Source organism: Balearica regulorum, chromosome 1 (assembly GCF_011004875.1).
Source record: "Balearica regulorum gibbericeps isolate bBalReg1 chromosome 1, bBalReg1.pri, whole genome shotgun sequence".
In the NCBI taxonomy this organism is placed as follows: domain Eukaryota; kingdom Metazoa; phylum Chordata; class Aves; order Gruiformes; family Gruidae; genus Balearica; species Balearica regulorum.
In genome coordinates, this window is record NC_046184.1 from 60,082,272 (window position 1) to 60,095,793 (window position 13,522).

The window sequence follows — 13,522 nt, forward strand, 5'->3', positions numbered from 1 at the left end:
GAGAAAGTCACGTGAGAGGTTAAAGAAATCCAAAGCAAACATGAATATTAGCTTTGTTGTACAGTCCTGTGAAACAAGCTGGGTAAAATTACTCTTTCAGCTGGTTTGGTTATCAACATCTCTTGCCATACTGCAGTGACTCTTTTGACTTTAATTTCACCACTATGCATCAGCTTCTGTTGTCTCTCCAGCTTATTGTCAGCATCAGTATTAAGCTGTTCTAGCAGGAAATGTGATTAGCTTTTTTTTTTTAACTCATGCTTCCACAGTGAAAAAGATCTGAGATACATAATACAAATAGTACTACTATACAGTCTAAACAAGCTTTGGGACAGCTACGCAAAAACAATACTGCAACTTTGTGTCTTATGGGATGGGAATGAGGCTGATTTCTTTAAAACGCGTAATTTATCCTACCTTGCTGGCTTTTAGTATCTCAAACATCAGAGGCAACCCTTGGGTGACGAGCTCCTCTGTGTACTCTTCTTCCTGAATGGACTTGAATTCCTTTAGCAAGCACTGGATGAGGGGTCGTCGGTGCTGCTGGAAGGACGTGCGCAAGGACTCCAGCCACGTGTGCAGCGTCCAGGGAACACCTAAGGATGGAGGACAGAGCTCATTCCCAGCTTCAGAGAAGGATGTGCCCTTCTGCTTTTTTTACCTTTACTTACGTTAATCTTATGATTTTAAGCAAAAGCTGCCAAATAATCCTAGAAATCAAATTCTTATTTATCCCTGATTGAGAAAGCTGGTGGTTATCAGGACATCCCAGACCTGATGCACAGAGGCTCTCCTCCAAGTGCTATGAGAAGACTGTGGTCTCTCTGCTCATCGAGCCTTCAGCTTCTCTGCTGAGACTGCCAATTTGTGGTAATTGCTGTGGTGCTCTGTGATGCAAAAGCCTTTTTGGAAACTAGATTTACACTAGCTCATTTGTTTGAATGCGGCCCTGGAGAACCATTAAACAGTGAAGAAAATTATTTTGGTCACTACCCACCTGGATTCAAACTGGTGGTCTTCAGATTAAAACTTCCTTTAAGCGCTACCCCATGTCCTCTCCTGATCATTACTATTTTCCCTAAACAGCACTGGGCGAGTTAAGCAGATCAGCCTTTTCAAGTAGCTTGTTGTGGCAGAACCACTCTCCAGGAACTTAAAGGGAACTACTCCCATGCACTGAGCGAGAGAGCACACAGAGCTAATGTAGCTCTGCAGGCACTAGGCTGGAGGTGACCTAATTTCTGCTCTTGCAGAACGGAGTGGGAGGAAACGCAAGCCTGGTGTTTGGCTACATAAGATTTTTCCTTCCACTTCAACAAATGTCCAGCACCTGGAGAGCAGGCCCGTCGCTCTCCTCTCCCTCATTGCCTGGTGCTTTGCCTGCTCTGCCCACCCGGTGAGCCACCGCTCAGATCACCGCACACCCCAACCCATGCCAGGTGTCTCCAGGGCTGGAGTGATGCACCAGGCAGAGGCATGCTGGGCTCCCGGGTCCCTCTCTGAAAGCAGATTAGCAGGCATGGTAAACACACAGTCCAGACTGATTCCCCTCCGTGCTACCCAACCACCGTCTGGTCTTCCAGTCCTCCCAGCCCCACGTCAGCACAGTTATCACACCGAGAAGCCAGTTCCCTGCTCTTGCCCTCAGAGGCTCACAAACCTCAGAAAATAAAGATGTTTTATAGTGGAGTGTGAAAGAGGAGCTGTTGCAGGTGCCCCGCGGCAGCTGAACACTGCCCCAGAGCCTCAGCTAACCCTCCGCCAAGCAGCAGTGTAGACGGCTACTGGTGGAAACCACCCTGTCCTACAGAAAAGTGCCAGTGGCCCCCAAGCAGGGTATACTGTGGTGCCGAAATGGGTCAGGAACCTGCTGGATCCCCTGTCACCTTCTGCTTCCACAAGAGTTGAGGAAAATGCAACTGAGGTTGGTTTAACAACAGGCTGTCAAGAGAGACGCGTTTCTTACAGTAGTCCCTCCTCAGAGGAAGAGGAGAGAGGGTGCTGGGACTGACCTATGCTCCGTATGTCAATGGTCACATCCACGTAGCCATGCTCGGCGCTGTGGTACATGGCCTCCTTCAGGGCTTTCAGCTTGGCCTTGCTGTTGCGGCTGGCGCAGAGCGGAGCTGCCGCCGAGTCGGGTAAGTCCGTTCCCTCGGCCAGGATCTCCTCCAGTGACAGAATATCGCTCTTCTCCTTCTCTGGCTGAGCAAGCAGCTTACGAAAGACGTTCCTGTCAGTCACAGCACAACAGAGAGAGGGAGAGAGGGAAAGAGAAGGTGGGAGAGCAGAGTCAGCAGCTAGGCTTTTGTTGGGCCTGGGATACTTGCTGTGATGTGGCAAGTTAGGACATCTATCCAGGACATTACTCCAATTAATGGCAGGACCAGTTGGGGCAGACCTGAGGCAAGCACCGCTCCTGCTAGCCCACCTGCACTGCTGGGCCACGTCTGCAAGACGCTGCTGTCATGACAGGAACTGTACAGATGTCGCACGAGTGGCGGCATCTTGTGGGAACAGAGACCCATGAGCTAAACGTGACTCAGGACTTCTTCCCACAGTCAGGGAAGGACAAGGCCACTTGAGAAGGGAGCTGCCTGGAGCTACCAAAAGCACCACCACTCAATTAACACTCAAAGCAGTCTGGGAAAGCTGGAGCAGCTAGACATTCAACGAGGCCAGTCAGGGCAGGTTCAAGCACATTCGGGACTACTCTGCAAAGGCACTGATCCAGCTGGGCCATCAAATAGCAAAGCCTCAGAGACTTGGTGGCCTGAGGTTCATACCAGCATGACCTCATCGATCTCAACAGAGTTGCTCTTGGTTTCTGCAGCTGTGAGAAGAGAAACCAGGCTGGCTCCCATCCCACCTCCCTCGTACCCTGATGTCCTCCCTGCACCTCCCTGCTCAGACCCGTGGGGTGGCAATGGAACACGGCGTGTCCTAAACAAATTTGGAGAAGAGAGGGAAAGAGGAGAGAGTGTGCGTGTATGGGTAGGACCATAAAAGCCATGGCCTGCAACATGCCCAGCCAGCAGCCGAGAGCCCTAGGTCCTCCTCGGGCACGTGGCTCCCGCTGATGCCAGCTGGCAGCCAGGCCAGGGCAGTGAACGTGAGACTCCAATAACCATACTGTCCTCTCTGTCCCAGGGGCCTCGCAGGGCCCAGATGGGCAGCGTTGTGTGAACCTGCCCTGACATGCCGTTAGCATGTTGTTAGACTGGCAGCTCATCTCTAAGCAAACAGACGGTAGGTACTGTCTCTAACCTGTATCTATGTTCCTCTGGATGGCTACAATCAGAAAAGTAGGAACGTGAAGATCATAATACTAATCCGTTACACTGCAGTCAACTCCTGAGCGTTGCAAGATCATGCATGCTTGGTGCTCTTTTCATTACTTTTTTTTTTTTTTTAAATTTGCAGCATACATACTACATTAAGGCACACAGGACTTTACAGTAAACACAGATGCAGAAACTCTGTTCAATGACAATTAAGGCTGCAGCAGTACAGACACGACCTGACCCAAACCTTAGAAATATGTCACCAAGAAATTCAGAAGGAATGTCTTTGGCATTCCTTTCTGCCACACAGCAGCTACCATTTAACAGCCATTGCATTGCAACACACCATGAGGAGTCCTCTTCCTTTTTTTTTTCCATCAGCTATCAAAAAGCAGCTTGTACCACCAACTGGTTAAATTCACATGCTAGCAAAAAGCCTTACATCTCTGCTCAGTTGGTGGAATGTTCAATTGTTCATGCAGAACTTTCACCCATCTGCTCAAACCAGATGCCCAGGCAAAAAAATAAGCACTTGAAGGATGCCACTAGACTTGTTCCCACTCTACCTGTGTCCATGTGCAGCAGCCTGACTGAAAGAGTTCATGTCACCTTGTGGAGTCATGGAAATGCCATTCCTGTACATTGTTCCTATCATGGGGTCAGCTCCTCGCTCCAACAGCAAACTGACCAGTTCAAAATTTCCTGCAAATCAAGAGATGCATTTTTACTTCTTTTAAAATCCAGTGTTTGCTCATCTAAACCACAGATCCCGATTGAAGAATTTACTACAGTAGGAGGAGAAAGGCCTTACCAGCAGCTGCTGCCAACTGTAAAGGAGTTTCAGAGTAATTTTCCTCTCCATGCTCCAAGGAACCTTCTACCTTTGCTCCAGCATCCAGCAACAGCTAGAAAGAAAATTCACCATTTAGAGCAACTGGGAGTATCACAGTTTTCAGAGTTCATGATCAGTGACAAATGAGAGTCTAATGCTTCCTGTTATCTGCAAACCAGATACGATGGAGACAAGTGACATGCAAATTCTGCCCATTTGTTCATAGAGCCAAATTGATTCCTTTTTTCGCTCGTTTTACACTGCCAGACACCAGGAGCACTAGTGTCCAACTTCAGAGCCAAAAAAGTGTAACTCAGTGTTTCTGAATGGGAAATGGGGTAAGGTCAGTGTTAGGAAGTAATGCGCTGAAGATGGAAGTACTGAAAATTAGCCCGACAAGCATCCTTCCTTCATGGTCTTGTAGAAGCCCAGCACCATCCTAAAATGGATCGGATTTCAATTGCCTCCATCTTTTAAATAAAGACATGGCTGAAGGAAAGGCAATTCTTAAGAACCAATTGCAGCAATGAGTCCAAAAGCTGTGATCTCCATCAGGGACACTTCCATGTAACAACAACGCTGAAAACAAAAGTGGCCAAGGAGAGCAGGACAGACCCTGCGCTCCAGCCCCCTCTTGGCCATTTCTGTCTCAAGGCCTTCAGTTTTGGTGCTTCATTAAGTGTGCCATAGACATAGCTGTTTTGAGGAATAAACCTTCTTGACTTTTGAGATGCCAAAGCACAGAACCAGCATATCCCACGTGACAGCTCACTGGGGTAAGGAAAGCGAGTGCTTCTCCCCCTTTGGAGCAACACAAGGGCTGTTGTCCACCTCTCCCCCACCAAGGCAGCGGTTTTGTGTTTGCTAGAATATTATAGGGTAAGAATTGTAATGAATGAATAAACAAACATACAAAACAAGTGGTCAGGAAGGAGCACAAGGAGTTGTCAGACTTTCTTTGGTGCAACTTTGCTTTAAAATTGTCCTATATAAACCTCATATTGGTTAAGGTTTGAACACCGTATTCATTATATAATAGGTCTATTATATATCAGTACACTCTAGGAGAAGCAGAAGTAACCAATATGAGTATGACAAGAGGATACTGGTTTGAGATGAATGTAATTAGAACTGAGGAGGAGAAACAAAAGAATGAGATGCAGGTAGGGAAATACAATAATACCTGAACTACAGGAATATGTCCATGCAACACAGCAAATGTCAGAGCTGTCCAATGGCGGGTCTCAGGGTGGACGGATGGGTATTTATGAGCAGTACTGACAACCTACAAACAAATTAAAGTTATTTTTTTTTTAAAGAGCTAGACGTAATAAAATTCAACTGCCTGAAAGCCAGGCATGTGAGGGAGTAAGTGAAATAGAAAACCTGGGAAAGTTGCTTTAGAAAATGATTGGCTTCATTTTTTTCCTGCAAAAATTTTCTCAATATTAAAACTGTTCATGCTGATTTGACAGCTTAAATAGAGCTCATACCAAATGAAGTCTTTTTACCAACTACTGTAGCTCCATCTAAACCACTGGCCACCAGATACTTTTGTACAAGGTCAAAAACATCCACAGCTGGTTACAGCAGCACACACCGGGGAAGCAGGGACGGATCAGGACGCTTACAGCTGAGGACCGCTCCCACTGACTTCTCCAGACCATGTATCAACAGCCCGAGGTCTTGGGATTGCTCCAGGCCCAAAGAAATTCTTTCCACATAAATCAGTATGACTTTTGTCACTGCCATAAAGAAAGACACATCACAAGCCCTACCCTAGGAGTTCACAGATGTGCTTCCAGGCTACTCCTCTCCCAGCAGGGTTAAAAAGACAGCTGAGAAGCGGTGGGGCAGAGCGGCGTTTCAGAGACGTTTTAAGAAAACTCCTTTTTCCTGCCTTCTCCTGTCTGAGTTGAGTTAAAAGAGCAGGGTGGCAACAGCCAAAAGAGATGCAAACTATATCCTTAGAAAACAAAATGGTATTTTTCACATTGCTTCTTCCATTTTCTACACTTTAGTGCCTGGTACCTCTAATGTAGACATCGGGGAAGATGAATAACCACTCTTTGCTTCAGTTTCCCTGTCTTAAAGATGGGGGTATTAATATTGATGAGGTTCACAGAGATGGTAAAATCTAATGAACGTTTGCAATCTGAGACTGCACACTCGGATGGTGTGTGACACTAAAATTCAAAATCTTATTATTGATCTTCAGAGAAAGAGTAAAATCAGAGTAAAAGATGCACCCATCTCTCCATCTCATCAGCCAGCTATGCTTTCACTATCTTGTCTGAAGTACTTTTATCCATGTAGGGGAGCAGGGCCAGTCATTAAATGCTCGGTTGCATTAGCAGCTCACATTTCCAAGCGCCACATGCAGCGTTTTGCTAGAAGCACACAACCAGGCCCCTAGTCCCAAGGACAGGGATGAGGGCAAAATCTGAAGAGCCCATGCAGATCCTGTGACTTGCCAGAGGTGCGGATCTGCACCAGCACCTGGCTGTTTTTGCCCAGATTTGCCAAAGAGAGAGCTTGAAGTGCAACAGGAGAAGTGTGCCGGTGCCTGAGCATGGGCACGGGGCTTCTTTGTGTTGGGGTTTGCTCAGAAGGAAAAGGATTGAGCAGCTCAAGCCTTGGGGTTTAGGCTGGGGAGCAAGAGCAGCGGAGGGTGAGGATGGGCAGGGTCACGGTTCAGCATGGATTCCCACCACTGTTTGGGGCAGCTGATGGCAAGCAGCAAAGAAAATGAAGTAATTTTAACTCCTTTGCTCCATTTTTTTTTTTTTTTTATTTGTGGTTAGAGTTCTTTCCAGTCAACACAGTGTACGCAAAAGGCCTGCAGTTGACTGGGCTTTTAAGGCCTCAGTTGAGATTTGCTGAGCAGCTACAGGTCCCGCTGACTGCAGAGCAAATTGCGGCTTCTCAGCACATCTGGCAATGAGTCCATTTTCATTCAAGATGGGCAATCAAAAAGGGAGGCACCCAGCATTTGAGGCTACTTTTGGAAACATGTATCTATAACTGATGTGCAAAGTGAAAGGGGGAAAATGATGCAGGCACCTGACAGTATTTATTTTTGTTCATGGTTGATTTGCGTTTTTTTGGCTGTAATTGCCCAATTTGCACAGTTGGTTGTGGTGTGCACAAATCATCTTATAATTGCACACCATAATTATTCACAGTTCTTGTCCCAAAGTGTTTTCATTTGATTTTAGAGCAAACACTCTACAGAAATGAATCAGGGAGGTTCACATCCCTCACTGGAGCTGTTCTCTCAGATGTCAGCAGTTTCAGGAAGACAAAACTGTTTAAATTTGCATTTGGTTCAAGTCTGGAAGATTACTGGAGCAACTGGGAGGACTGCTCCTAATGAAAACTTGTCCTAGGAACTCAATAATGCCACCTCACCTCTGAGCCACAGGCAGGGATAAAGGAGAGATCAGTCTCCGTGCCCATCCAGTCCTTGGTCTGTCTATTGAGAGTGCTAACAAGGGTTCGAGTATTCAATTATTGCCAGCTCTTGAGGGTGGTTTGCTTGAATTTGGGAAGAGTTGAGAGTGGAACTGAAATCATCAGCTGATTTCACATAAGCCACCGAACAGCAATCAGATAATAACGACTATCAGACTCTTACAGGTGACATCCATTTCTACTTTTAAATTAGATTTTTTAAAAGTGCAAAACGTCTGGCTGAAAGCAGTGACTACAATTTATCAGCTCGCTCAAGTCCAAACAGAACAGATGGAACACAGATAAGTGAAGCAGACAGCTTAATTTACTCATGACCTCAACAAATTGAAACTGGAATCATTAACAAATAATTCTTCTGCAGATTTTCAAACGGCTCTTTAAAAATGTACATACCTGCATTGCACAGAGTCGGACCACAATCTGCTTGGTGGACAGATTGTGTAAATTTGTGATGAGCATTCATCAAAGAGACGTTTATATTCTGGAAGCTTCAAGCTCCTTATCCAAAAGTTTTGAGCCCATGGCACTTTGTAAAACAAAACAGTGGAACCTACATTGCACTTGTGTGCTGGGGATGCTTAGCTGGAACATCCCAATGCACACAAATGCTTGAGCTTTGGCAGGTTATCAGACAGGTATTTCTTTTACCCTCTTCGTTTTAACTCAGCTGAGATTCAGGGATTCCTTCCAGTATCATCAGAGCTGTGCTCTGTGCTAGTGCTAATGCCTGTATTCCTCTGTAGTGTGCAAACACAATTAAATCAATATTACCTGTGGGGTAAGTGCGATGACTTGACCCCTTTTGTGCAGTGAATCCCAATGTTAACCTAAAGTCGTTTGATTTCACTGTTGATTTCAAGTGGTGTCGTCCAGGATAAGACAAATTTATTTTCTTTTTAATTCTTGGCATTTTCCCTCCGCTACAGTTTCAGGGGGTAGTTTAAGATGTAAACAAATAACAGAACAAAGATACAACCAACAAAAAATCCTCACCTCAGCATTCAGATCTGCTCCAGCATCTAGCAGCATCTGCACCATAGCCTCATCACCCCTGACACAAGCATACATCAGTGGAGTCATGCCCTAGTTATTTTTTGGAGTTAAAAAACAAAGGAATTGACAAATTTAACACAGAACTCTCTTTGATTTTTTTAAAACAATTATTTAAGTATATATCATCAAGACTAACAGTATGTATTTAATGAAAGCCATTACCTCTGTTAACAGACATGCCCCCCGTTTTTGTAAAATCTCCATTTTTGTTGTCACTTGTGTTGACTATTTGGTGGTTGTTTTTTTTTTCATGTTATCCTCGGCATCCTCAACATGGCAAGTGAAACTAGGCTTGTCAGCCTCACCTCCATCTTAATATACTAAACTGAGCATCTTTGTCTTCAGAGACCCAGCAGAGAAATGTTTTTATCAAAGCAACTGTATTTCCATTGGTATTTTAAAAAGACAATAATTCTATTCAGTTTTCTGTGATCATAATTTCATAAAATCTAACTTTTTAATTACTGCAAGAGCCTTCAAAAACCTCCCAGGATCCTCTTAAGATAGGTTAGATTCGGGCTTTTTTAACACAGATACGATAAGGGGATGGAAATGTAAAGGCTTTGTATAGCACTCCCTTGCAAAGAAGGACTTAATTTTAAATGAAACGCCGGGCAGCATTGTTGCAAGTTGCTGGCTCTAAGGAAACATGGCCCTGTTTGGAGGAAAAGTAGATTAAGTGACCCTTCACTAAAGAACCACCACAATGCAATTTGTATTAATCCAAAATACCTGCTGCGGCTGATCACCATTTCCCTTAAGATAAGTATTACTGTGGCTGTGGTAATGAGTCCAGATGAAACCATGAAAAAAAAATCATTAAATCTACCGTAAATTATAACAGAAAAAGCTGCTTATTAAATACAGTAGGGGGTGTTGACCAACAGCCACCAGTTGTTTTGCAGTAAATCTACCACAGCACGCAGCTACCTCTGATGCATGTTTATAGCCTACCTCGAGGTCCCCTGGTAAATTTGTTGTCAGACGATAGCCCGTTTGCTGTTTAACCTGCGCGCTGCCATGAAGTGAAATTATTTTGAGAGAAACTGGAAGTGCCCAGCACAGCCAGACAGAGCCATGACACCGCTCTTCTAGCAAGAGCCCAGCACCACTGTTTTTGCTGAACTACCCCATTTTTCCTGTTTGCATGCAGGACTAAAGGCAGTGGGTGCTTGTGTATGGAAGGGCTGCCCTGGTAGAGAAACTATAAATTAAAGTTTGTCCCTGCAAGGTACTTAGAGCCCCCTTGAAACACACTGAGCACTTCACAGGATCAAATCTGCAGTGTACTTCTGGAGTCAGAGTAAGGGAATAGGCACCTGGGGCTTCGTGCTATTAGTAAGACAAAAACAGCTCACCCCAGGCAAGGAGAGTTCTTGGGTGACTTGAAGTTACTTGCAAAGAGAATTTGAAACTACTTCAGCTACAGTCAGCAGCAAAACATTTCCTTTGGCAGTCAATAAACACTACGGGAATGAACAGGACCATGAGGATTACAAAAAATTGTGTTTGGACCTTGAGACACGGGGACAGGATGGCAGCTTAAAATTAAATACCTGTTCCTTCAACTATTATTTCAATTTCTGTAAATAATTAAATCAAGTGTTTAGCACAAGGGGTCTAATCAGATCTGAAGAAAAGAATTTGAAAGCCCCACGCTGGGACTCCCCACTGCAAGACGCAGCACGTGGGCAGCCACAGCAACGAACCCCACAGCAATGCCTGGAGCAAAGGGTCTGCCTGGGGACCACAAGTGATATTTTGGCCCTGCTGAAGCTGAAGAAGGACTTACCACTGACTAAAAGGCACCCAGAATGTCATGCTGCAGCATCGTGTCTTTAAAGTGTTAATGAGGTTTCTAACCTCCCCTCGCACTGCTGTCCCTGATGCTTTTGGCTCTGCCAGTTCTCCAGCCTTGCGCTGCAGCATCGCTCACCCCCCTCTCTTTGCACGTGGGAGGAATGGATTTTTAATGAGCCCATCATTAGTGTTCCACACGCACACAGCAACATGGTAACAACATGTACAATCAACACAAAGGGCTTTTGGCAAAATAAAAAATGGCTATTTTTCTTTCAGCCTTTTATCACTTCAGGCTCTGTCCTGCACAATGTGAGATCCTACAAAATGTGGGATGTTTGATCCAGCGAAGCAGTTAAGCACAGGCTTAACTTTCAGTCAAACAGGATGTAAGCATGTGTTCAGAGTTAAGCATATGATTAGGTACTTTGATGAATCAAACCAGAACATTCCCAGGTTTCAGCCTGGAGGACAGAAGAAATATGCTGTGAAAAGTTTCCACGTTCAGACTAACTTAAAATAATAATAATTTTTAAAAGTATCATGTATGAACCTTGGAATGAGCTCTCAAATTCAATTTTTTTGGAAGGAGTATTGCTTTCTTCTAAAGCTCTTCTCAAACAAATCCACACTACTGACTCAGATTGAAGCTCCTGAACAGTTACATAACACCCAGAGCAGCTTTCATCTCAGAAGACCTAAACTCACTTACAACCCAGCTCCCATCCCAGGCGACCACCTCAGGGGCGGCATCCACCTGCCTCTTGCCAAAGGGGATGTCACAGCTCTGGGAACATGCAGTGACACTTTCATCAGGGGCACCAGAAAATTCAGGGAACTCCATTTCAAAATTCAATGGTAGTATCTGCGGCCATCGTTTCCCTTCTACGAAAGGGGAACCATCTCAGTGAGAATCACAGTCCAACAGACTGCTGCCAGTAGGCAGCCATGGAGGCAGGTTTATCCCCAGAAACAACCACCAGCCTCGTGGAGATGTAACACCAGGGAAATTTAGGCTCCTTGGTAGGTGGATGCTGGCCACTACAGCTAATGGAGTGGTAACGTTGCAGAGGGACTTTCACATCTGGAAGGTCAGTTCAAACTGGGCTCAACTCAATTAAAGAGTGCCAGAGATCAACTGTTTCCTGCCAGGGTTTGGTAGTGCACGTGACATGCATTGCAGACCCCAGGGCAGTGTTCAGTGGAAGGACGTTCACCTCACAAAGCCCTGCCCCACACCGCTGTTCATGGCACTGAAGCAGTTTTAAGTATTCAGATCAACACTAAACTCTCTTGGGATCTCCTGGCGTCACTCAACTCAGTTCACTGTTAAGAAAATTTCAGGGGACCTATTTGCCCTCATGCTGAGTTACCTGAGTACCAATAAATCAATACAACTCAAAAAGACCAGACTTAACGTAGATGTTCACCTGGTGGTGCTTTAACTCAATGCAAGTAACGCAGGGAAGCCATTACGGCCCTGTCTATGTTTAGCTGAAAGCTGGGTCTCATTTTCTGTGATAAGCAGACAAAAAACTCTTACATTTCACAGTTGTTTCTTTACATTTCTATCTCATTACCTGTTCACTCATGCTGTTAATCCCATCCGGACCCAGCAAGGATATGGCTTGTTTAACCAGATCCGTTCGGCCACAGTTGAGCATCCGGAAACCCAGGTCCTGCTTGAACTTCGCTTCAGTGGCAACTGCATCCAGTTTCCGAGATGCACAAAAACAGTCGTCGATTCTGTGGATGTGAGAAATAAACTCCCTCAGAGGACAATCAGAGGACAGACTTTGCTGTCCCTAGGAAAATAATTCTTTGCCCTGTCTTTGAAGGATGTAGGTCATGCACACATTCATTCTCCTTTGACCTGTATGTTCAAGGGAACTGCCGAATGGGAAATGATAATGCATGCTAATGGAGGTTGCCCTTGGTCTATATTTCATGGGACAAGTTATACATTTTATAAAAAATTGGGCAAAAAAAGCGCACAGCTTTCACTTGATTTTGCTTCTCTGTTTAAGCAATGCACAACACATTCTCACTGCAAGTTTTCTCTCTGCATGGTGAGGTTATGTGGTCCCCCAATGTCTGAAAAGTTTCAGTAAGCTTTGAACTTACATCAAATGGACGTACAATCATTGATGATACGACAAAGAGAAAATAATGTCATTCCAAATGCCTTCAAGGATCTTACCAGCACAGCCCCAGTAACAGGGAAGCTTTTTTGGAGCAAAAAGTGCAAGTTGCAGAATCCCAGACTGGCTGAGGTTGGAAGGGACCTCTGGAGGTCATCTGGCCAACCCCCCTGCTCAAGCAGGGCCACCTGTAGATCAGGGCACCATGCGATCAGGGAGAAGGCAATCTTGCCAGGTAATCATGGCAAGAAAACACAAATCCTTGCTGGCCGTGTCTAACAGATGAGATGTCATTCTTTTAATGTCTTATTCAAAAGATCTCCAAATTGTAAACTGCTCTAACATATCCATTTCAAATGGAAGAAGGGCTAGGAGTTATTTAGCTAAGATGTGAATCTGCAGCTCCAGAGAGAGACAGGCAATTCAAATCTGATATTTATCCAACTCTGTTTCATCTTATTAAAAGACAGATTTGCTTTTCTTTCATGCTGAGGAGTGTCTGGGGCAGAGGGTGGAGTCCAAATCCACAGTGCTTTTGGTGTGAACTTGGATAAAGGACGGTTTGGAAAAACATCACTTTCATTCTCCAAAAATGCTAGGTCAGAAAACTAGGGGCTACTTATGAATGAAAAACAAAGATCAAAAGTGAAAAAGTCAAACAGACATCAAATATTTGCTTTCTATTTCATATGTAAAAAAATGCAGCAAACCAAAAGAAAAATATAAACAGCGTATCATTATCATTTAAATTTCTTCTTCAAAGTGCTTTATCAGAGCTTTATAAAATATATAACACTGCTTAATTTTTAACAGCAACATGCAACGAATAAGCTGTTTATATAGAAGCAGTGGTGGTATGTAGTAATAGCTACTGCTCTTCCTCCTTCAACAGAGGAAGGAAAGTGAGATGGAAAATACAAAGTGTTTTGATCAAAGCT

The 13,522-nt window shown here is 44.7% G+C and overlaps 1 protein-coding gene across 3 annotated transcripts in view; it reads right to left on the bottom strand.

Moving 5' to 3' along the window:
- Positions 1–13,522, bottom strand: part of ABTB3 (ankyrin repeat and BTB domain containing 3) — a 174,576-nt gene that overhangs the window by 22,243 nt on the left and 138,811 nt on the right. For 2 of the 3 annotated variants that reach the window (XM_075754074.1, XM_075754080.1), the window contains exons 5-11: positions 12,024–12,189; positions 8,584–8,673; positions 5,300–5,401; positions 4,096–4,189; positions 3,851–3,986; positions 2,013–2,233; positions 418–596 (exon numbers count right to left, since the gene is read on the bottom strand). In XM_075754074.1, coding sequence (XP_075610189.1) covers positions 418–596; positions 2,013–2,233; positions 3,851–3,986; positions 4,096–4,189; positions 5,300–5,401; positions 8,584–8,673; positions 12,024–12,189 — 988 coding nt within the window. The remainder of the gene's footprint in view (positions 1–417; positions 597–2,012; positions 2,234–3,850; positions 3,987–4,095; positions 4,190–5,299; positions 5,402–8,583; positions 8,674–12,023; positions 12,190–13,522) is intronic. The other variant, XM_075754091.1, reaches the window with a different exon arrangement.